At 42.9% G+C, this 23,484-nt stretch overlaps 1 protein-coding gene across 3 annotated transcripts in view; it reads right to left on the bottom strand.

Moving 5' to 3' along the window:
- Positions 1 to 23,484, bottom strand: part of LOC109876390 (uncharacterized) — a 30,397-nt gene that overhangs the window by 3,637 nt on the left and 3,276 nt on the right. Inside the window, exons 1-9 of one of the 3 annotated variants that reach the window (XM_031810999.1) lie at positions 19,374 to 19,801; positions 12,456 to 13,361; positions 12,082 to 12,134; positions 11,259 to 11,501; positions 11,065 to 11,127; positions 7,553 to 9,347; positions 6,209 to 6,439; positions 5,550 to 5,723; positions 1,446 to 1,625 (exon numbers count right to left, since the gene is read on the bottom strand). In XM_031810999.1, the coding sequence (XP_031666859.1) occupies positions 1,446 to 1,625; positions 5,550 to 5,723; positions 6,209 to 6,439; positions 7,553 to 9,347; positions 11,065 to 11,127; positions 11,259 to 11,501; positions 12,082 to 12,134; positions 12,456 to 13,342 (3,626 nt within the window). In that variant the 5' untranslated portion in view covers positions 13,343 to 13,361; positions 19,374 to 19,801. Of the gene's footprint in view, positions 1 to 1,445; positions 1,626 to 5,549; positions 5,724 to 6,208; positions 6,440 to 7,552; positions 9,348 to 11,064; positions 11,128 to 11,258; positions 11,502 to 12,081; positions 12,135 to 12,455; positions 13,362 to 19,373; positions 19,802 to 23,484 lie in introns of those variants that run through there. The other 2 variants (XM_031811001.1, XM_031811002.1) reach the window with 2 other exon arrangements.

The raw sequence follows: 23,484 nt of genomic DNA, 5'->3' as shown, positions 1-23,484 counted from the left end.
AGGCTAATCAATTGAAATGCATTCTTGGCAAAGAAAGTCTCTATGGGCAGTGAACAACACACGTTTTAGTCTCCTAGTGTTAATATGCAGTTATACCTGTAGTAGATATGAATCTTTGGACCAGGCTTCCAAGTAAAAGCAATTATTATCAAGAATAAATGTATCTGAATATGCTCTCGTCACAATTTGCCCCTTACAAACTGTCCAACAATCAATGAGTTCTGGTCATGTGACAAACCCTCCCAAAGTACTGACCTCAGTGTCTGTAGTTTACAGTGTAGATACTGACCTCAGTGTCTGTAGTTTACAGTGTAGATATTGACCTCAGTGTCTGTAGTTTACAGTGTAGATATTGACCTCAGTGTCTGTAGATTACAGTGTAGACACTGACCTCGGTGTCTGTAGTTTACAGTGTAGACACTGACCTCGGTGTCTGTAGTTTACAGTGTAGATATTGAACTCAGTGTCTGTAGTTTACAGTGTAGACACTGACCTCGGTGTCTGTAGTTTACAGTGTAGATACTGACATCAGTGTCTGTAGTTTACAGTGTAGATACTGACCTCAGTGTCTGTAGTTTATAGTGTAGATACTGACCTCAGTGTCTGTGGTTTACAGTGTAGATATTGACCTCTGTGTCTGTATTTTACAGTGTAGATATTGACCTCGGTGTCTGTAGTTTACAGTGTAGATATTGAACTCAGTGTCTGTAGTTTACAGTGTAGACACTGACCTCGGTGTCTGTAGTTTACAGTGTAGATACTGACATCGGTGTCTGTAGTTTACAGTGTAGATACTGACCTCAGTGTCTGTAGTTTATAGTGTAGATACTGACCTCAGTGTCTGTGGTTTACAGTGTAGATATTGACCTCTGTGTCTGTATTTTACAGTGTAGATATTGACCTCGGTGTCTGTAGTTTACAGTGTAGATATTGACCTCGGTGTCTGTAGTTTACCGCGTAGATACTGACCTCAGTGTCTGTAGTTTACAGTGTAGATATTGACCTCAGTGTCTGTAGTTTACAGTGTAGATACTGACCTCAGTGTCGGTGGTTTATAGTGTAGATACTGACCTCAGTGTCTGTAGTTTACAGTGTAGATATTGACCTCAGTGTCTGTAGTTTATAGTGTAGATACTGACCTCAGTGTCTGTAGTTTACCGTGTAGATACTGACCTCAGTGTCTGTAGTTTACAGTGTAGATATTGACCTCAGTGTCTGTAGTTTACAGTGTAGATACTGACCTCCGTGTCTGTAGTTTACAGTATAGATACTGACCTCGGTGTCTGTAGTTTACAGTATAGATACTGACCTCAGTGTCTGTAGTTTACAGTATAGATACTGACCTCGGTGTCTGTAGTTTACAGTGTAGATATTGACCTCCGTGTCTGTAGTCGACAGTGTAGATACTGACCTCAGTGTCTGTAGTTTATAGTGTAGATACTGACCTCAGTGTCTGTAGTTTACAGTGTGGATGGTTCAGAGCAGTGAAGAGTTCCCTCCCACCACCGTCAGACAGTCCACTGTTCCTCAGGTCCAGGTCCAGTTCTCTCAGAGGTGAGTCTGCTGATTGTAGAACGGAGGCCAGTGATCCCCAGTCCTCTTCAGAGAGTCTAAAGCTAGACAGTCTGTAGAAACAGGGATAATATCACTCATACAGAATATGATGTAGTGTTGGTCAGAGACACATAACAGCATTATTCAGAACCTGTCCTTTCAGATGGTAAACATTTAGTACATTTAGTACATCAACTCTTAGTGAGGTACATCTGGTATGTAGCCATGTCTGTAGGCATGTAGACATGTATGTAGGTATGTAGACATGTATGTAGGTATGTAGTCATGTCTGTAGGTATGTAGATATGTATGTAGGTATGTAGACATGTATGTAGGTATGTAGTCATGTCTGTAGGCATGTAGACATGTATGTAGGTATGTAGACATGTATGTAGGTATGTAGTCATGTCTGTAGGTATGTAGATATGTATGTAGGTATGTAGACATGTATGTAGGTATGTAGTCATGTCTGTAGGCATGTAGACATGTATGTAGGTATGTGGTGATGTATGTAGTCATGTCTGTAGGTATTGTTGTCATGTCTGTAGGTATTGTAGTCATGTCTGTAGGTATGTAGTCATGTATGTAGGTATGTAGTGATGTCTGTAGGTATTGTAGTCATGTCTGTAGGTATGTAGTCATGTCTGTAGGTATGTAGTGATGTCTGTAGGTATTGTAGTCATGTCTGTAGGTATGTAGTCATGTCTGTAGGTATGTAGTGATGTCTGTAGGTATTGTAGTCATGTCTGTAGGTATTGTAGTCATGTCTGTAGGTATTGTAGTGATGTCTGTAGGTATTGTAGTCATGTCTGTAGGTATGTAGTCATGTCTGTAGGTTTTGTAGTCATGTCTGTAGGTATTGTAGTCATGTCTGTCGGTATGTAGTGATGTCTGTAGGTATGTAGTCATGTCTGTAGGTTTGTAATCATGTCTGTAGGTATGTAGTCATGTCTGTAGGTTTGTAGTAATGTCTGTAGGTATGTAGTCATGTCTGTAGGTATGTAGTCATGTCTGTAGGTATGTAGTCATTTCTGAAGGTATGTAGTCATGTCTGTAGGTATGTAGTCATGTCTGTAGGTATGTAGTCCCATCTGTAGGTATGTAGTCATGTCTGTAGGTATGTAGTCATGTATGTAGGTATTGTAGTCATGTCTGTAGGTATGTAGTCATGTCTGTAGGTATGTAGTCATGTCTGTAGGTATGTAGTCATGTCTGTAGGTATGTAGTCATGTCTGTAGGTATGTGGTCATGTCTGTAGGTATGTAGTCATGTCTGTAAGTATGTAGTCATGTCTGTAGGTATGTAGTCGTATCTGTAGGTATGTAGTCATGTCTGTAGGTATGTAGTCGTGTATGTAGTCCCATCTGTAGGTATGTAGTCATGTCTGTAGGTATGTAGTCATGTCTGGAGGTATGTAGTCATATCTGTAGGTATGTGGTCGTATCTGTAGGTATGTAGTCATGTCTGTAGGTATGTAGTCGTATCTGTAGGTATGTAGTCATGTCTGTAGGTATGTAGTGATGTATGTAGTCATGTCTGTAGGTATGTAGTCATGTCTGTAGGTATGTAGTGATGTCTGTAGGTATGTAGTCATGCCTGGAGGTATGTAGTCATATCTGTAGGTATGTGGTCGTATCTGTAGGTATGTGTCTGTCTGTAGGTATGTAGTGATGTATGTAGTCGTATCTGTAGGTATGTAGTCATATCTGTAGGTATGTGGTCGTATCTGTAGGTATGTGTCTGTCTGTAGGTATGTAGTGATGTATGTAGTCGTATCTGTAGGTATGTAGTCATATCTGTAGGTATGTGGTCGTATCTGGAGGTATGTAGTCATATCTGTAGGTATGTGGTCGTATCTGTAGGTATGTGTCTGTCTGTAGGTATGTAGTGATGTCTGTAGGTATGTAGTGATGTCTGTATGTATGTAGTGATGTCTGTAGCTATGTAGTCATGTCTGTAGGTATGTAGTCATGTCTGTAGGTATTGTAGTCATGTCTGTATGTATTGTAGTCATGCCTGTAGGTATGTAGTCATGTCTGTAGGTATGTAGTGATGTCTGTAGGTATGTAGTGATGTCTTTAGGTATTGTAGTCATGTCTAGGTATGTAGTGATGTCTGTAGGTATGTAGTGATGTCTTTAGGTATTGTAGTCATGTCTGTATGTATTGTAGTCATGTCTGTAGGTATGTAGTCATGTCTGTAGGTATGTAGTCATGTCTGTAGGTATGTACTGATGTCTGTAGGTATGTAGTGATGTCTGTATGTATGTAGTGATGTCTGTAGCTATGTAGTCATGTCTGTAGGTATGTAGTCATGTCTGTAGGTATGTAGTCATGTATGTAGGTTGTGTAGTCATGTCTGGTATGTAGTCATGTCTGTAGGTATATAGTCATGTCTGTATGTATTGTAGTCATGTCTGTAGGTAAGTAGTCATGTCTGTAGGTAAGTAGTCATGTCTGTAGGTATGTAGTCATGTCTGTAGGTTTGTAGTCATGTCTGTCGGTATGTAGTGATGTCCGTAGGTATGTAGTCATGTCTGTAGGTTTGTAATCATGTCTGTAGGTATGTAGTCATGTCTGTAGGTTTGTAGTCATGTCTGTAGGTATGTAGTCATGTCTGTAGGTATGTAGTCATGTCTGTAGGTATGTAGTCATTTCTGAAGGTATGTAGTCATGTCTGTAGGTATGTAGTCATGTCTGTAGGTATGTAGTCCCATCTGTAGGTATGTAGTCATGTCTGTAGGTATGTAGTCATGTATGTAGGTATTGTAGTCATGTCTGTAGGTATGTAGTCATGTCTGTAGGTATGTAGTCATGTCTGTAGGTATGTAGTCATGTCTGTAGGTATGTAGTCATGTCTGTAGGTATGTGGTCATGTCTGTAGGTATGTAGTCATGTCTGTAAGTATGTAGTCATGTCTGTAGGTATGTAGTCGTATCTGTAGGTATGTAGTCATGTCTGTAGGTATGTAGTCATGTATGTAGTCGTATCTGTAGGTATGTAGTCATGTCTGTAGGTATGTAGTCATGTCTGTAGGTATGTGGTCATGTCTGTAGGTATGTAGTCATGTCTGTAAGTATGTAGTCATGTCTGTAGGTATGTAGTCGTATCTGTAGGTATGTAGTCATGTCTGTAGGTATGTAGTCATGTATGTAGTCGTATCTGTAGGTATGTAGTCATGTCTGTAGGTATGTAATCATGTCTGTAGGTATGTAATCATGTCTGGAGGTATGTAGTCATATCTGTAGGTATGTGGTCGTATCTGTAGGTATGTAGTCATGTCTGTAGGTATGTAGTCGTATCTGTAGGTATGTAGTCATGTCTGTAGGTATGTAGTGATGTATGTAGTCATGTCTGTAGGTATGTAGTCATGTCTGTAGGTATGTAGTGATGTCTGTAGGTATGTAGTCATGCCTGGAGATATGTAGTCATATCTGTAGGTATGTGGTCGTATCTGTAGGTATGTGTCTGTCTGTAGGTATGTAGTGATGTATGTAGTCGTATCTGTAGGTATGTAGTCATATCTGTAGGTATGTAGTCATGCCTGGAGGTATGTAGTCATATCTGTAGGTATGTGGTCGTATCTGTAGGTATGTGTCTGTCTGTAGGTATGTAGTGATGTATGTAGTCGTATCTGTAGGTATGTAGTCGTATCTGTAGGTATGTGGTCGTATCTGTAGGTATGTGGTCGTATCTGTAGGTATGTGGTCGTATCTGTAGGTATGTAGTCGTATCTGTAGGTCTGTGGTCGTATCTGTAGGTATGTAGTGATGTATGTAGTCGTATCTGTAGGTATGTAGTCATATCTGTAGGTATGTGGTCGTATCTGTAGGTATGTGTCTGTCTTTAGGCCTGTGGTCATTAAAATAATTCTAAATGAATAAATAATGTCTGTTCACAGTTAATTATTACAGATAATTGTACTCCAACAAACTGTCCAACAATGACTACCTGTTTAGGCTATTGTCATGTGATCAACCCTCCCACAGTACTAACCGCAGTTTGTGCAGTTGACAGTTCTGATGTTTCAGAGAAGTGAAGAGTTCCCTCCCACCACCATCAGACAGCTTAGTGTCTCTCAGGTCCAGTTCTCTCAGATGTGAGTCTGCTGATTGGAGAGCAGAAGGCAGTAATCCACAGTGCTCTTCAGAGAGTTTATAGCCACCTAGTCTGTAGAAACAGAGACAATATCACTCAGACAGAGTGTGATGTAATGCAGGTCAGGGACACATACCAGCATCTCCACCCGGCACAGCCAGAAGAGGACTGGCCACCCCACATAGCCTGGTTCCTCTCTAGGTTTCTTCCTAGGTTTTGGCCTTTCTAGGGAGTTTTTCCTAGCCACCGTGCTTCTACACCTGCATTGCTTGCTGTTTGGGGTTTTAGGCTGGGTTTCTGTACAGCACTTTGAGATATCAGCTGATGTACGAAGGGCTATATAAATACATTTGATTTGATTGGATTTGATTTGATTTGATTATAACAAATTCAGCACAGTGAGTTCAAAATCTTCCTCAGATAAGTCTGCCGTGTGTGTCGGACGGTTCTGTGAGTGACAAAAACATCATGTTCAAGGAATGATAATTCTACCCCTACCAACAATGATTAATCTTTTATAGTTTTCATCATGAGAAGATCTCCTCAATACTACTGACCTCAGTGTCTCCAGTTTACAGTGTGGATGTTTCAGTGCAGCGAGGACAACAGTCAGCGCAGCAACGAGAACAGTCAGTCTGGCCTCATCATCACCATCAGGATCATCGTCACCATCAGGATCACGCTCCCCGATGTCGTCCAGGTGCAGCTCTCTTAGATGTGAGTCTGCTGATTGGAGAATGGAGGCCAGTGATTCGTAGTCCTCCATAGAGAGTTCAAAGCCAATCAGTCTGTAGATAAAGAGAAAATATAATCCATTGGGGCTGTGATGATACCAGTATCATGATATCTTTTCCATGGCAAAAATTAAAACACAAAGGAGACCAAACTCTTTGGTCCTTTAAAAACCTGCTGTATGTGTGGTAGCATGGAAAATAATTCAATGTTACTCTGGATGACAACATAATGATGTTAGTCACCAACATTAGGGCTGTGTTCCTAAAGAAGTTAACCTCTCTGGGATGGTTCGAGATGTGAGCGTCCCACCTCGCCAACAGCCAGTGAAATTGCAGGGCGCCAAATTCAAACAACAGAAATCTCATAATTAAAATTCCTCAAACATGCAAGTGTTATACACATTTTAAAGATACACTTCTTGTTAATCCAGCCACGGTGTCCGATTTCAAATAGGCTTTACAGCGAAAGCACACCATGCAATTATGTTAGGTCATTTTTTTGCCGCATTTTTTAAAACCGCCTCATGCCAATGACTCCTTATATGGCTGTGAATGGGCCACGAATGAGCTTAGGCTTTCTGTCGCTTCCCCAAGGTGTCGACAGCATTGTGACGTATTTGTAGGCATATCATTGGAAGATTGACCATAAGAGACTACATCTACCAGGTGGTCGCTTGGTGTCCTCCGTTGCAATTATTGCGTAATCTCCAGCTGCAGTATTTTTCCGTTCTCTTCTGATGAGAAACCAACTGTCACGACTGATATATTATCGAATAGATATGTGAAAAACACCTTGAGGATTGATTCTAAACAACCTTTGACATGTTTCTGTCGATATTATGGAGCTAATTTGGAAAAAAGTTTGGCGTTGTAGTGACTGCATTTTCCGGTCTTTTTCTTAGCCAAACGTGATGAACAAAACGGAGCTATTTCGCCAACACAAATAATCTTTTTGGAATTTTTTTACATTTGCTATCTAACTGAGAGTCTCAGTTAGTTACACTAACGATTGGTGGCAATTGAGATCAGCGTGTGGTTGATTTTAGTACGTGTTGATGGTTTAACGAGATACCAGCTGGCGTTAATTTAGTGGCCCTCATTGGTTGCAATCGGTCTGATATAATTATTGATAGATATGGGTGATTTTGACTTTATGATATTACTTACATGGCCTTTCTCCATTTCCTTACAGCTGGGACCAGTCTCGTACACCCAGGGGACAAGTTGTATGTCCTCAGGTCAATCTCATCCAGCACACCCTTTGACATCAGCAGTGCGTTGGCCAGTGATGAGAAGTGTGCACCTGCAAGTTCCTTTCCTGTTTGATTTCCTGACTTCAGGAACTTGTCAATGTCCTCATGCACTGAATCATCTTTCATCTCAGTCAAGCAGATGAGTAGATTGATGTACCTATCAGGTGAGACTTGCTCTACGTTCGGCTCCCTGAGGTATTTCTTAATTTCCTTGACAGTCTCTGAGCTGATCTCTGTTTGTGGCAGTAGGTCTTGTAACAGTCTCTGGTTGGATTCTGTTGAGATGCCAACGAGGAAGCGGAGGAACAGGTCCAGGTGTCCATTCTCACTCTCCAAGGCTTTATCCACCATCATCTTCAGCAGCACATGCAAGGACAGCTCTGATGACACATCCCCAATGAACGACTCCAGGGCCTTGATGTTCTTGCTCGCACAGCAGTGGAACACGTACAGAGCAGCAAGGAACTCCTGGAAGCTCAGGTGGACAAAGCAGTACACTTTCTTCCGATACAGCCCATACTCTTCTTTCAGGATTTCTGTGCAAAACCCAGAGTACACTGAGGCTTCACTGACATCAATGCCACACTCCTCCAGGTCTTTCTTAGAGAATATGAGATTGCCCTTCACCAGCTGTTCAAATGCAAGTTGTGCCAGTTTGAGAATTATTTCTTTGTTTCTTTCTATGATTATGTCCAGATCTGTCTCCTTTTCCCCATCGTACTTCTTGCTTTTCAGGTTTGTCTGAATGAGCAGGAAGTGATTGTACATCTCAGTCAGAGTTGTGATCTCTCCACTCTTATCTTCACTCAACATTTGCTCAAGAACCCTGGCAGTAATCCAACAGAAGACGGGTATGTGGCACATGATGTGGAGGCTCCTTGATGTATTAATGTGTGAGATGATTCTCCTGGCCTGGTTCTCATCCTCAACATTCTTCTTAAAGTATTCTTCTTTCTGTTTGTCGTTGAACCCTCGTACTTCTGTCACCTTGTCAATGTACTTACAGGGGACCTGATTGGCTGCTGCTGGTCGGGAGGTTATCCAGAGGAGAGCTTCAGGGAGTAGATTCCCCTCAATGAGATTTGTCATCAACCTGTCAACTGATGATGTCTCAGTTAGATCAGTCAACTTCTTGTTCTGATGAAAACCTAATGGCAGTCGGCTTTCATCCAGACCATCAAAGATGAACATGACTTTGCAGGTATCATATGTCTTTGCCTCTACTATCTCTGTAAGTTCAGGGTGGAAGTAACGCAGAAGTCCATGAAGACTGTACTGGTCATGTTGAATCAGATTCAGCTCTCGGAGTGGGAGCACAAAGATGAAATCAACATCCTGATTAGCTTTTCTTTCAGCCCAGTCGAGGATGAACTTCTGCACAGAGACTGTTTTTCCAATGCCAGCGATGCCCTTCATCAGCACAGTTCTGATGGGTCTCTCCTTTTCTCTGTCTTCTCCAGATAAGGGTTTGAAGATGTCATTGCAGTTGATTGGAGTGTCTGTAGATTTTTTTGCCCTGCGTGTATATTCAATCTGCCGGATCTCATGTTCTTTATTAACTCCTTCACTCTGTCCTTGTGTGATGTAGAGCTGTGTGTAGATGCTGCTGAGGGGAGTTTGTTCCACTGCGGTGCCTTCAAACACAAATCCAAACTTCTTCTTCAGACTGTCTTTAAGTTCGTCCTTAATTCTTTTTGTGTCGTCATCCACTGGAAAGAACAACACACTTTAAAACGTCAATAAGTAAAGTTACAAGAGAAAGTGAGTCTGAGAAAGTCCAGTAGCATCACCAAGGACACCACAAACACCAGCCACGAGCTAACTATCGGGCAGATTGATACCAACAGGCTCAGAAACAGTTTCTATCTGCAAGACTGCTGAACACTTGAACTGGACTGACCACCTGCACTGACTTTCCACAGCACACATGCACTGACTCATCCACACGCACACAGATATACACTTATCCACACACACACACACACACACACACACACACACACACACACACACACACACACACACACACACACACACACACACACTCACACTCGCACATCACACATCACAACTGGTTAATTATTATTGCTAAATACTGTGCACAATTTACAAAACACACGTACATATTGTACTATAAATTGCGCCTTCATGTATTATAATATTATCGTTGTTATTAAATGTTTATTATAAACTGGGTGGTTTGGGTTCTGGATGCTGATTGGTTAAAAGCTGTGGTATATCAGACATAAAATGGGTGGTTCGAGCCCTTAATTCTGATTGGATGACAGCCGTGGTACATCAGACCGTATACCACTGGTATAAGAAAACATTGTATATTTACTGCTCTAATTACGTTGGTAACCAGTTTACAATAGCAATAAGGCACCTCAGGGTTTTTGGTATATGGACACTATATCACTGCTAAGGGCTGGTCATATACCACACCCCCTCGGGCCTTGTTGCTTAGATATACCACACCCCCTCGGGCCTTGTTGCTTAGATATACCACACCCCCTCGGGCCTTGTTGCTTAGATATACCACACCCCCTCGGGCCTTGTTGCTTAGATATACCACACCCCCTCGGGCCTTGTTGCTTAGATATACCACACCCCCTCGGGCCTTGTTGCTTAGATATACCACACCCCCTCGGGCCTTGTTGCTTAGATATACCACACCCCCTTGGGCCTTGTTGTTTAGATATACCACACCCCCTCGGGCCTTGTTGCTTAGATATACCACACCCCCTCGGGCCTTGTTGCTTAGATATACCACACCCCCTCGGGCCTTGTTGCTTAGATATACCACACCCCCTCGGGCCTTGTTGCTTAGATATACCACACCCCCTCGGGCCTTGTTGCTTAGATATACCACACCCCCTCGGGCCTTGTTGTTTAGATATACCACACCCCCTCGGGCCTTGTTGCTTAGATATACCACACCCCCTCTGGCCTTGTTGCTTAGATATACCACACCCCCTCGGGCCTTGTTGCTTAGATATACCACACCCCCTCGGGCCTTGTTGCTTAGATATACCACACCCCCTCGGGCCTTGTTGCTTAGATATACCACACCCCCTCGGGCCTTGTTGCTTAGATATACCACACCCCCTCGGGCCTTGTTGTTTAGATATACCACACCCCCTCGGGCCTTGTTGCTTAGATATACCACACCCCCTCGGGCCTTGTTGCTTAGATATACCACACCCCCTCGGGCCTTGTTGCTTAGATATACCACACCCCCTCGGGCCTTGTTGCTTAGTTCTATTCCACTGAGCCGTTCACTTTATGTTGTTATCTTTTCTTATTTCTTATTGTTGTCGTATACCATGTGTATCCTTTACATACGACTAATACAACTTTAAAGTTTGTGTGTGTGTGTGTGTGTGTACAGTATACAGTGTGTGAGGTTAGCCTTATCAGACATACCGCTGCTCTGCCCAATGCACATAGTCTGTCCATAGCAATCCACCTCCATACAGACAGGCCCACCTGGAAGGAAAGAAGAATATATTCTACTGTAATTCCAACAGACTTCAGTCAGTGGTATCATATGTGGTTTAGAGGACACTGATGAGAGAGAGAGAGTTAGAGAGAGAGAGAGAGAGAGACAACCAAACTACCTGACACCTGGACCAAATAAGGCTCTTGCTTCTGAAGGAGCTTATAGAAGACTGATTTGACTTTGTCTGTGTTTAAGACGTTGTACAGCTGCCTCATCTGATCTGGTGTGGTCTGGGCAGCAAGGATCTTAAGGTACGCCTCTTTGTGGATCATACGCCACTGAAGAAGTGTTTCTGCTATGGGTTTCACCGTGGTAACCCTCTGAATGAGGGTCGCCCTGTTATCATCCACAAATGTAGCATCTGGAGTAGAGAAGGACAGGTGTGTTATGCACACACACACACACACACACACACACACACACACACACACACACACACACACACACACACACACACATACACACATACACATACACACACATACACACACACACACACACACACACACACACACACACACACATACACACACACACACACCGTACAAAAACATGCATGTGTTACAAACAAATCCAGGTCAGAAACACATCAAAACATGATAAATATATAGGTAACTGTACAGTATTTATTTGACATACGAGACTAATTTAAAATAGAATATATAGAAATAGTAGAAGGACAAAGCTATATTCATTAAAATAAACATTACTTCACAAGGAGACCTTTTCCGGTGTTTCACCTCAGATACATTACTTCATAATGAGACCATTTCTAATGTTTCACCTCAGATACATTACTTCATAATGAGACCATTTCTAATGTTTCACCTCAGATACATTACTTCATAATGAGACCATTTCTAGTGTTTCACCTCAGATACATTACTACATAATGAGACCACTTCTGATGGTTCACCTCAAGATTAACAGCTTTTACTTACCTCTTTCTTCACGTCTCTTCTCTGTCTCAAGCGAATCAAGAGAGTGGGGGGGTCTGGAAGAATAACAAACATGGATACATATTACATGTATAGTATCTGGGCACCGGTAACAGCACCCCCTTTGGCCTCAATCTGGTATTACAACATGGAGACCTCCCTTTGCACTGATAACAGCACCCCCTGTGTCATCAACATGGTACTACAACATGGAGACCTCCCTTTGCACCGGTAACAGCACCCCATTTGTCCTCAATCTGGTACTACAACATGGAGACCTCCCTTTGCACTGATAACAGCACCCCCTGTGTCATCAACATGGTACTACAACATGGAGACCACACTGACTTGAAGCATTTCAGGAAACTCTGTCTCACATTTGGTCAAAGGACGTTGCTTCACTGTTGACATTGTCACGGTCTTCTCTCCTCCCTTCAGTGTCCTCCTCTTCTCTCCTCCCTTCAGTGTCTCCCTCTTCTCTCCTCCCTTTACTGTCCTCCTCTTCTGTCCTCCATTTACTGTCCCCCTCTTCTCTCCTTCCTTCAGAGTCTCCCTCTTCTCTCCTTCCTTCAGTGTCTCCCTCTTCTCTCCTTCCTTCAGTGTCTCCCTCTTCTCTCCTCCCTTTACTGTCCTCCTCTTCTGTCCTCCATTTACTGTCCCCCTCTTCTCTCCTTCCTTCAGAGTCTCCCTCTTCTCTCCTTCCTTCAGTGTCTCCCTCTTCTCTCCTTCCTTCAGTGTCTCCCTCTTCTCTCCTTCCTTCAGTGTCTCCCTCTTCTCTCCTTCCTTCAGTGTCCCCCTCTTCTCTCCTTCCTTCAGTGTCTCCCTCTTCTCTCCTTCCTTCAGAGTCTCCCTCTTCTCTCCTTCCTTCAGTGTCCCCCTCTTCTCTCCTTCCTTCAGAGTCTCCCTCTTCTCTCCTTCCTTCAGTGTCCCCCTCTTCTCTCCTTCCTTCAGAGTCTCCCTCTTCTCTCCTTCCTTCAGTGTCTCCCTCTTCTCTCCTTCCTTCAGTGTCTCCCTCTTCTCTCCTTCCTTCAGAGTCTCCCTCTTCTCTCCTTCCTTCAGTGTCCCCCTCTTCTCTCCTTCCTTCAGTGTCTCCCTCTTCTCTCCTTCCTTCAGAGTCTCCCTCTTCTCTCCTTCCTTCAGTGTCCCCCTCTTCTCTCCTTCCTTCAGTGTCTCCCTCTTCTCTCCTTCCTTCAGTGTCCCCCTCTTCTCTCCTTCCTTCAGTGTCCCCCTCTTCTCGCCTCCTTTTGGAGCAGTTGCTCCCCATCTCTTTGTCTCTATAAGATCTGTCAGTGAACACAGAAAATAAATCCCAGTATATTGATTTTGTATTATATAATATGTAGAAAAACTACTAAATACAATTGCAGATGTTTTTACAATAGCAAAATACAATTCATGAAGGATACAAACGTGTCATTTGACTTGTATTTATGAGTTTAGCATTGACGGGAAATGAAAATCCCCAAATAAACTTGTTGCTGTGAAGTGACCATTAATGCGATGTCATGACTTCGACATTTCCATCTTACTGTCACAGAAACAGGAAGTGACTATGGGCGCCATTTTCATATAGAAAACCCCCAGATTCGCTTTCACAAAATGGCGCCCTATGTGTCCAAAACAATGCATCACACTTGAAGAACTTGTGTTGTCATGTCCGGTCACAACTTGTGGACTTGTTTCCGTGCTGCTTGCGGTTTGTTGCTAACGTTACTTTACTACCTGACAACTTTACAGTTTTTCCTTTTTATTTTTTTAAATCCTTTTTTAAATCCTTTTTTAAATCCTTTTTGATATCCTTTTTTTTCTTCCCCTCAACTTTTTCTCCCCGGACACTTTATCTGGACATGGTTCTACAGGACCTCCGCCAGACGGAACTAAGTAGTAGCATTAACATTATGCCTTCTAATTGCAGTTGCTGTACTCATTATATACAGTAGAACGATCGTCTTATGGTGAGGATAGCCGTGCTGCAAGGCCAGCTTCAGACGCCATTGTTAGGCAAGGGTAATTTAAGTGTAGGAAAGGATGAAACAGCGTCTGTGCCACCAGTAAGTACAGATAGTAGTATAAACCCCCTCGCACGGTGCCCGCAGCTGGACAATTTTCTCACGGCATCTGGAAGGAAATTCTGTAGTAATGCTCAACCGGTGTCGCTCATTCAGCTGACAGAAACTTTCAACTGGTTCTCCCCATTAAGCAACGAGTCGGAGTCAGAGGCCGAGCCTTCTCTGGTCTCTCCTCCATCCGTTACTGTATCTGAGCCGCCGAAGCCTCCCACCCTTACCTCTGACAAATTGAAAACCCTAGTCATTGGCGACTCCATTACCAGCGGTATTAGACTTAAAACAAATCATCCAGCGATCATACACTGTTTACCAGGGGGCAGGGCTACCGACGTTAAGGCTAATCTGAAGATGGTGCTGGCTAAAGCTAAAACTGGTGAGTTTAGAGAGTATAGGGATATTGTTATCTACGTCGGCACCAACGATGTTAGGATGAAACAGTCAGACGGCACCAAGCTCAACATAGCTTCAGCATGTAAATCAGCTAGAAAGATGCATTAGCATCGAATAATTGTCTATGGTCCCCTCCCAGTTAGGGGGAGTGATGAGCTTTACAGCAGAGTCTCACAACTCAATCGCTGGTTGAAAACTGTTTTCTGCACCTCCCAAAAGATAGAATTTGTAGATAATTGTCCCTCTTTCTGGGACTCACTCACAAACAGGACCAAGCCTGGCCTGCTGAGGAGTGACGGACTCCATCCTAGCTGGAGGGGTGCTCTCATCTTATCTACCAACATAGACAGGGCTCTAACTCCTCTAGCTCCACAATGAAATAGGGTGCAGGCCAGGCAGCAGGCTGTTAGCAAGCCTGCCAGCTTAGTGGAGTCCGCCACTAGCACAGTCAGTGTAGTCAGCTCAGCTATCCCCATTGAGACCGTGTCTGTGCCTCGATCTAGGTTGGGCAAAACTAAACATGGCAGTATTCGCCTTAGCAATCTCACTAGAATAAAGACCTCCTCCATTCCTGTCATTATTGAAAGAGATTGTGATATCTCCCATCTCAAAATAGGGCTACTTAATATTAGATCCCTCAATTCCAAGGCAGTTATAGTCAATGAACTAATCACTGATCATAATCTTGATTGGCCTGACTGAAACATGGCTTAAGCCTGATGAATTTACTGTGTTAAATGAGGCCTCTCCTCTTGGTTACACTAGTGACCATATCCCCTGCGCATCCCGCAAAGGCAGAGGTGTCGCTAACATTTACGATAGCAAATTTCAATTTACAAAAACAAATTACTGCGTTTTCATCTTTTGAGCTTCTAGTCATGAAATCTATGCAGGCTACTCAATCACTTTTTATAGCTACTGTTTACAGGCCTCCTGGGCCATATACAGTGTTCCTCACTGGGTTCTCTGGATTCCTATCAGACCTTGTAGTCCTGGCAGATAATATTCACATTTTTGGTGACTTTAATATTCACATAATTATGCTACAGTAGTTTATGTGTCGGGGGGCTAGGGTCAGTCTGTTATATCTGGATTGTTTCTCCTGTCTTATCCTGTGTCTTGTGTGAATTTAAGTATGCTCCCTCTCATTCCTTCTCTCTCCCTTTCCCTCCCCTCCAGGAGGACCTGAGCCCTGGGACCATGCCTCAGGACTACCTGACCTGATGACGCCTTGCTGTCCCCAGTCCACCTGGCGTGCTGCTGCTCCAGTTTCAACTGTTCTGCATACGGCTATGGAACCCTGACCTGTTCATTGGACGTGCTACCTTGTCCTGGACCTGCTGTTTTCGACTCTCTTTACTATACCTCCTATTGACAAACCTTTTGTCCGGTTGAAATATTATTGATTATTTATGACAAAAACAATCGGAGTGTTTATACTAAATTTTATTGTGCTTTTTAAAACTTTTTGTCTGGAATTAGTGCACACACCTTCTGCATTCGGATTACTGGACAAAACACGCAAACAAAAAGGAGGTTTGTGGTCATAAAGAGGGACATTATCGAACAAAACAAACATTTATTGTTTAACATGGAGACCTGGGAGTGCCTCCAGAAGAAGATCATCAAAGGTAAGTGATTCATTTTAATGCTATTTCGGACTTTTGTGACACCTCTCCTTGTTTGGAAAATGGCTGTATGAGTTTCTGTGGCTAGGTGATGACTCCTTGCTGTCCCCAGTCCATGTGGTCGTGCTGCTGCTCCAGTTTCAGCTAATGGACTTGAAAACGGGTAGAATTTACTCCAAAATGCATTGTGGTTGGATGAGAATGCTGCAATTTTGCCAAGGCAGAAATACATTGTAGAGAAACTCAATGTCAGCAACGGATGCATCAATACAGGCTACAAGCCTATTTGATCATCATCAATACAGGCTACAAGCCTATTTGATCATCATCATCAATACAGGCTACAAGCCTATTTGATCATCATCAATACAGGCTACAAACCTATTTGATCATCATCAATACAGGCTACAAACCAATTTGATCATCATCAATACAGGCTACAAACCAATTTGATCATCATCAATACAGGCTACAAGCCTACTTGATCATCATCAATACAGGCTACAAGCCTATTTGATCATCGCTGTTTGTTGCTACACTTCTGGTGTTTTGTAACAGTCTCTTTCTATTCATCAAACGGCACATTTTGGAAACTGGAATTATTACGAACGTGCGTTGAGGTGGAGCCTTTTGAAGTATTCAGACGAAAACAATGTCTGGTTATGTTTAAGCTACATTTAAAAGCTAATGTATTTAAAAAAAAGTGAAATGACAAATATTTACTATTAGACCCACAGAGATCCTTTTAGTGTAATGGGGATTCTGTAATTCTATAAAATCCTTTTACTGTAATGGGGATTCTGTAATTCTATAGATCCTTTTAATGTGATGGGGATTCTGTAATTCTATAGATCCTTTTACTGTAATGGGGATTCTGTAATTCTATAGATCCTTTTACTGTAATGGGGATTCTGTAATTCTATGATTAGGTCCATAACACATCTATGTGTATGCAGAAATAGGACCTGTATTTATATGGTTTCGCTGCAATGTCTCAGATTTAGTACATTACCTTCTCATGTTGGTCTAGAAACGTGATCTATTAGAGCAGATGTAGTCTGATGTGGAAGTCAGGACGTCTGTACCTAATACAGCAGATGTAGTCTGATGTGTGGAAGTCAACCGTCTGTATCTATTAGAGCAGATGTAGTCTGATGTGTGGAAGTCAGTCGTCTGTATCTAATAGAGCAGATGTAGTCTGATGTGTGGAAGTCAGCCGTCTGTATCTAATAGAGCAGATGTAGTCTGATGTGTGGAAGTCAGCTGTCTGTATCTAATAGAGCAGATGTAGTCTGATGTGGAAGTCAGGACGTCTGTACCTAATACAGCAGATGTAGTCTGATGTGTGGAAGTCAGCCGTCTGTATCTATTAGAGCAGATGTAGTCTGATGCGTGGAAGTCAGCCGTCTGTATCTAATAGAGCAGATGTAGTCTGATGTGTGGAAGTCAGCCGTCTGTATCTAATAGAGCAGATGTAGTCTGATGTGTGGAAGTCAGCTGTCTGTATCTAATAGAGCAGATGTAGTCTGATGTGGAAGTCAGGACGTCTGTACCTAATACAGCAGATGTAGTCTGATGTGTGGAAGTCAGCCGTCTGTATCTATTAGAGCAGATGTAGTCTGATGCGTGGAAGTCAGCCGTCTGTATCTAATAGAGCAGATGTAGTCTGATGCGTGGAAGTCAGCCGTCTGTATCTAATAGAGCAGATGTAGTCTGATGTGTGGAAGTCAGCCGTCTGTATCTAATAGAGCAGATGTAGTCTGATGTGTGGAAGTCAGCCGTCTGTATCTAATAGAGCAGATGTAGTCTGATGCGTGGAAGTCAGCCGTCTGTATCTAATAGAGCAGATGTAGTCTGATGAGTGGAAGTCAGCCGTCTGGCAGGAGAGAGTCATTGGGAGGGAGACGTTCTGACTGAATGCACATTCGAGAACTAGAACGGTACATTTACTTTGTGCTTTTTTTATTGACCAATCACAAGTGGGGCGCCCTAATGGGTGGGCCGCCACTGGTCCCCCCCAAAAAAATTTCAGCACATGAACAGTGGCCAAAACTATCTCTCTGTCTTACTACAGTATGTGTAGCCTATGTATCTGATGCTGTCTGGACAAAAAGAGTACGTCTTTTCAGAGAGATGGTCTACACATTCTGTGACAGAGGAGCGTTGTTTCGCTCGCTTGGACGCTTTATCTAAGATAGATTTTCTGTTGGTGCGTCTTGGTCAAATAAATGATACATTTTGGACAGGCCAGGAGGTACGGTAAGGCGGCCCAGACCCCCAAAGGCAAGCCCATAACGACGGCCCTGCCTTTTATTGACTCCTGTGGTGCATATGTACAGTAACGTACAGTAATGGACAGTTAAGGCAGAACATTATCAAAGTTTGTTGAACTGGAATTCATGGGCATCTCTGCTGAAACCAACAAAGTAATACAGAAAGTCCTGTACAGGGAAGAAATTCCATCTACTTTCACACCTGTTCATAATGAAATCAGATATAGAGCGCCCTCTACAGGTCAGATGACAGAAGCACACTCACAGACGCACTACGACAGATATACTATTCCGGAATCCCACTACCCAATCACAAACATATCACCACACATCCTGATTGGAGGATACTGTCTGGAGAGGTGAGCAACAGTCATTCTACCACTAGAGGGCGATCTCCCTCCATTTCAGACTTTGTGTCCAGTGACACAACCTGACTACATGGGAGAATCTCAATTGGTTACTCCCTTGTGTCCTCTCCTCGTCTCCTTCTCAAAACCCATTGGAGGAGAAGGTCAGAGGGGAGGGACTTCCCAATGGCTCCTGACAGATGAATGTAACTCTTCACCCAGTACTACCAAAGACTGAATCCTAGCAATTACGGGTGACATTTTCCAGGTGCAAAACTGTTCATAACGTTTACAATTTTGCTGTGAAGTGACTTCATGCAATGACATGACTTTACTGCTGCAGAAACAGAAAGTGACTATGGGCACCATTTTTGTGGTGCAAAAGAGCACAGATCTGTGTTTAAAATATATATATATTTGATTGTTTTTCTATTTTATGTATTAATAATAACAATGCAACACACTTGAAGAAGGACAAAGCAAGATATTCTGACAAAAATGGATATGAATAAGGAAATAATAAACGGTTTGGGGGTTAGTGAATAGGATGAATTTTAAATTACACCTCTTCTTTCTCTCCTCTTTTACCTCCTTTCTCACTCATCCATATTCCTTTCTTCTTCTCTTTTTATCCTCCTTGTCCCCTATAGGCCTCCATATTCCTCTCTTCTTCTCTTTTTATCCTCCTTATCCCCTATAGGTCTCCATATTCCTCTCTTCTTCTCTTTTGATCCTCCTTGTCCCCTATAGGTCTCCTATTCATCTGGTGATTTAATCATTGAGTGCCTTTGACTTCCTCTTTTATCATATCATCTGAACATATTATTAAACTGAACTGTTTATTGAAGTAAGTTTCTTACCCTTCTGGTGAAGTTATTAGTAAGGTTAGTTTTTCTCAGAGTTGTGGTTTCATCTCTGCCATGCTGTTACTGAGACAACAGGAAGTAGCTACGTGACTGTGTCAGCAACACATTTGTGAAAAAAGGAAACGCCTCTTTGTACATCCTGTTGTTTTGGTTTCTGTCAAGGACTCTTCTTACTTTTCCCCAACGCAGTTAAGCCAAAACCACACCCCATTATTCAGAGGGGCGTTCTACTAGGCTCCCATTGGCTAGCTAGCATTGTCACACCCATGTATTTAATTTTAGAGTTTGAATGAGTTGTAAAAATGTCCCATTATTAGGTAAAAGCATATGCTTATTATTCAGAATTTCTCAAATATGTATGTCGAATACGCTATGCTACAGCCATTGAATCTGTCTTTGAGTGTTAACCTTTTGCGTGTAGGGGGCAGTATTTTTGTTTTTGGCAAAAAAAAACGTACCCATTTGAAAGTGCCTATTTCTCAGCCACAGAAACTAGAATATGCATATAATTGTCAGATTGCGGATAGAAAACACTCTACATTTTCCAAAACTGTAAAAAAATTATTCCTCAAGCATACAAGTATTTTACACCATTTTAAAGATGGAATTCTCGTTAATCCAGCCACAGTGTCCGATTTCAAAACGGCTTTACGGCGAAAGCACCACAAACGATTATGTTAGGTCAACACCAATTCACAGAAAAACACAGCCATTTTTCCAGCCAAAGAGAGGAGTCACAAAAAGCACAAATAGAGATAAAATTAATCACTAACCTTTGATGATCTTCATCAGATGACACTCATAGGACTTCATGTTACATAATACATGTATGTTTTGTTTGATTAAGTTCATATTTAAAAAATCTGAGTTTACAGTGGCACGTTACGTTCAGTAGTTCTAAAACAATGCAGTGGTTTTGCAGAAAGCCACATCAATTTACAGAAATACTCATCATAAATGTTAATGAAAATACAAGTGTTCCACATGGAATTAGAGATATACTTCTCCTTAATGCAACTGCTGTGTCAGATTTCGAAAAAAACTTTATGGAAAAAGCAAACCATGCAATAATCTGAGTACAGCGTTCAGACAACAAAGGAGCCAAAAATATATCCGCCATATTGGGTAGTCAACATTAGTCAGAAATAGTGTTATAGATATTCACTTACCTTTGATGATCTTCATCAGATTGTACTCCCAGGAATCCCAGTTCCACCATAAATGTTTGATTTGTTCGATAATGTCCATCATTTATGTCCAAATAGCTTATTTTGTTAGGGCGTTTAGTACACAAATCCAAACGAGCATTCAGGTCCAGACGACCGTCGGACGAAAAGTTCAAAAAGTTATGTTACAGGTCGTAGAAACATTTCAAACTAATATAGAATCAATCTTTAGGATGTTTTTATCATAAATCTTCAACAACGTTCCAACCGGAGAATTCCTAGAAAAGCAATGGAACGCAGGTCGCTGAAATGCGCATGACCAGCACTTGACTCTCTGCCAGACACCCGACTCATTCAGCTCTCATTTAGTCCCACTTCACAGTAGAAGCCTCAAACCAGTTTCTAAAGCCGGTTGACATCTAGTGGAAGCCGTTGTAAGTGCAACATAACCAATATCCCAGTGTATCTCCAATAGGGGCTGAGCTAAAAAACTACAAGCCTCAGATTTCTCACTTCCTGTTTGGATTTTTTTCTCAGGTTTTTGCCTGCCATATGAGTTCTGTTATACTCACAGACATCGTTCAAACAGTTTTAGAAACTTCAGAGTGTTTTCTATCCAATACTACTAATAATATTCATATATTAGCATCTGGGACAGAGTAGCAGGCAGTTTACTCTGGGCACCTTATTCATCCAAGCTACTCAATACTGCCCCCTTCACCAAGAACTTTTAACAAACAGGCAGTTTTATGCCAGACTGACTTACATTGCACCGCCCATTTTTCACAATTGAAGAGAGATTTGTACTACGAATAAAATTGGCTGAAAGAAACCGCAATCCAAGAACAGCTTACTGCGCAGTGACATGTATAGTGGGCCCCAATGATGTGCTGTTAGTGTAAAGATAACCAAGGTACAGGTTAATCGACACGGTACCACATTTTTTCAATAGCTAAGACAGATGATGTTGCCTGGAAGGACACTGGTGTCTGGTTGAAGTCTGTCTTGCAGGTTACTGACTGGGAAGTTAGTGTAAGGGGTGCGTAACTGGTGGCAGTGAAGTCAAACGCAGGAGAGCAGAACTAGGTAATAGCCGGAGAAGTTTAAATTCAAAACCAACGGCATCAATAAATAACAACATGGGTACAAAACCCAACGCGCACCAGTCAACATGTGCACAAGCACTTACAACAAATAATACCACACAAAGACATGGGGGGGACAGAGGGTTAAATGCACAACACTTAATGAGGGGAATGAGAACCAGGTGTGTAGGAAAACAAGACAAAACAAATGGAAAATGAAAAGTGGATCGACGATGGCTAGAGGACCGGCGATGCCGACTGCCGAACACCGCCCGAACAAGGAGAGGAACCAACTTCGGTGGAAGTTGCGACAGTTAGAGTGGATGGATCTAAATTCACCCCTGACACACATACTCTGTGTGGGCTGCGCCTGTTCAACGATGTGTGCATGGCTTAGATAATGCAAAACCAACTAAACAGATGGTTTCCGTGGAGACTGAGTCACCCTTGTTGGCTGGTCTCCAAGACTCTCTGTGGGCTAAAGATAAGTATGACATTGGGCGAAAGAGGAGGGTGAAACCGCTGACTGTCACACCTAAGAGCAAAGACCCAGCCGGGCCAAGTATCCTCTGAGTCAGGATGAGGGGGATTACCCCTGTTCATGCTTCATTGGTAGAAAGAGGAGCAATTGTGCCTTGCCCAGACTCTCCCTGCAACACCCCCATTCTTCCCATCCGGAAAGCCTTGGGTGATTTGCGTTTGTTCAAGATCTTAGACCAGTTAATGATGCTGTTCATGCAAGGGCTCCTGTTGTGCCAAACCTCGTTACAGCACTATCTGCCGTGCCGGCATCGGCTAAATGGTTTTCACGTGTTAAATCTTACAAATGCTAATCTTTAGCAGTCCCGTTGCACCAGAATCACAGTTCTGGTTCGCTTTTACGTTTCTGAACAAGCGCTGGACCGTTTGCCATTAGATTACACGGAATTGACGCAGGTGTTTTCTGCTACTTTTGATTGTAATGTTGTGGAGCACACTGCAAGCCTTGACAATGTAGCAAACCTAAAAAGGATTTTGCATACATCCTCCAGCTGCGGTTTGAGTCCAATAATTGATGTGTTGATCTGTTGTTGTTTCAGGACTGCGTCAGTCAAAACATGCGGTGCAGCTGAAGCGCTCGACAAAAGAGGACACCCTTCTGGTAGGCCTGGGGCAGAGGGGTCAAAGGACACCCTTCTGGTAGGCCTGGGTCAGAGGGGTCAGAGGACACCCTTCTGGTAGGCCTGGGTCAGAGGGGTCAGAGGACACCCTTCTGGTAGGCCTGGGTCAGAGGGGTCAGAGGACACCCTTCTGGTAGGCCTGGGGCAGAGGGGTCAGAGGACACCCTTCTGGTAGGCCTGGGTCAGAGGGGTCAGAGGACACCCTTCTGGTAGGCCTGGGTCAGAGGGGTCAGAGGACACCCTTCTGGTAGGCCTGGGGCAGAGGGGTCAGAGGACACCCTTCTGGTAGGCCTGGGGCTGAGGGGTCAGAGGACACCCTTCTGGTAGGCCTGGGTCAGATGGGTCAGAGGACACCCTTCTGGTAGGCCTGGGTCAGAGGGGTCAGAGGACACCCTTCTGGTAGGCCTGGGTCAAGGGGGTCA

Source organism: Oncorhynchus kisutch, unplaced genomic scaffold, assembly GCF_002021735.2.
Source record: "Oncorhynchus kisutch isolate 150728-3 unplaced genomic scaffold, Okis_V2 Okis01b-Okis20b_hom, whole genome shotgun sequence".
Lineage (NCBI taxonomy): Eukaryota > Metazoa > Chordata > Actinopteri > Salmoniformes > Salmonidae > Oncorhynchus > Oncorhynchus kisutch.
Note: the sequence above shows the minus strand (reverse complement) of the source record. Positions and strands in the feature narration are given on the sequence as shown.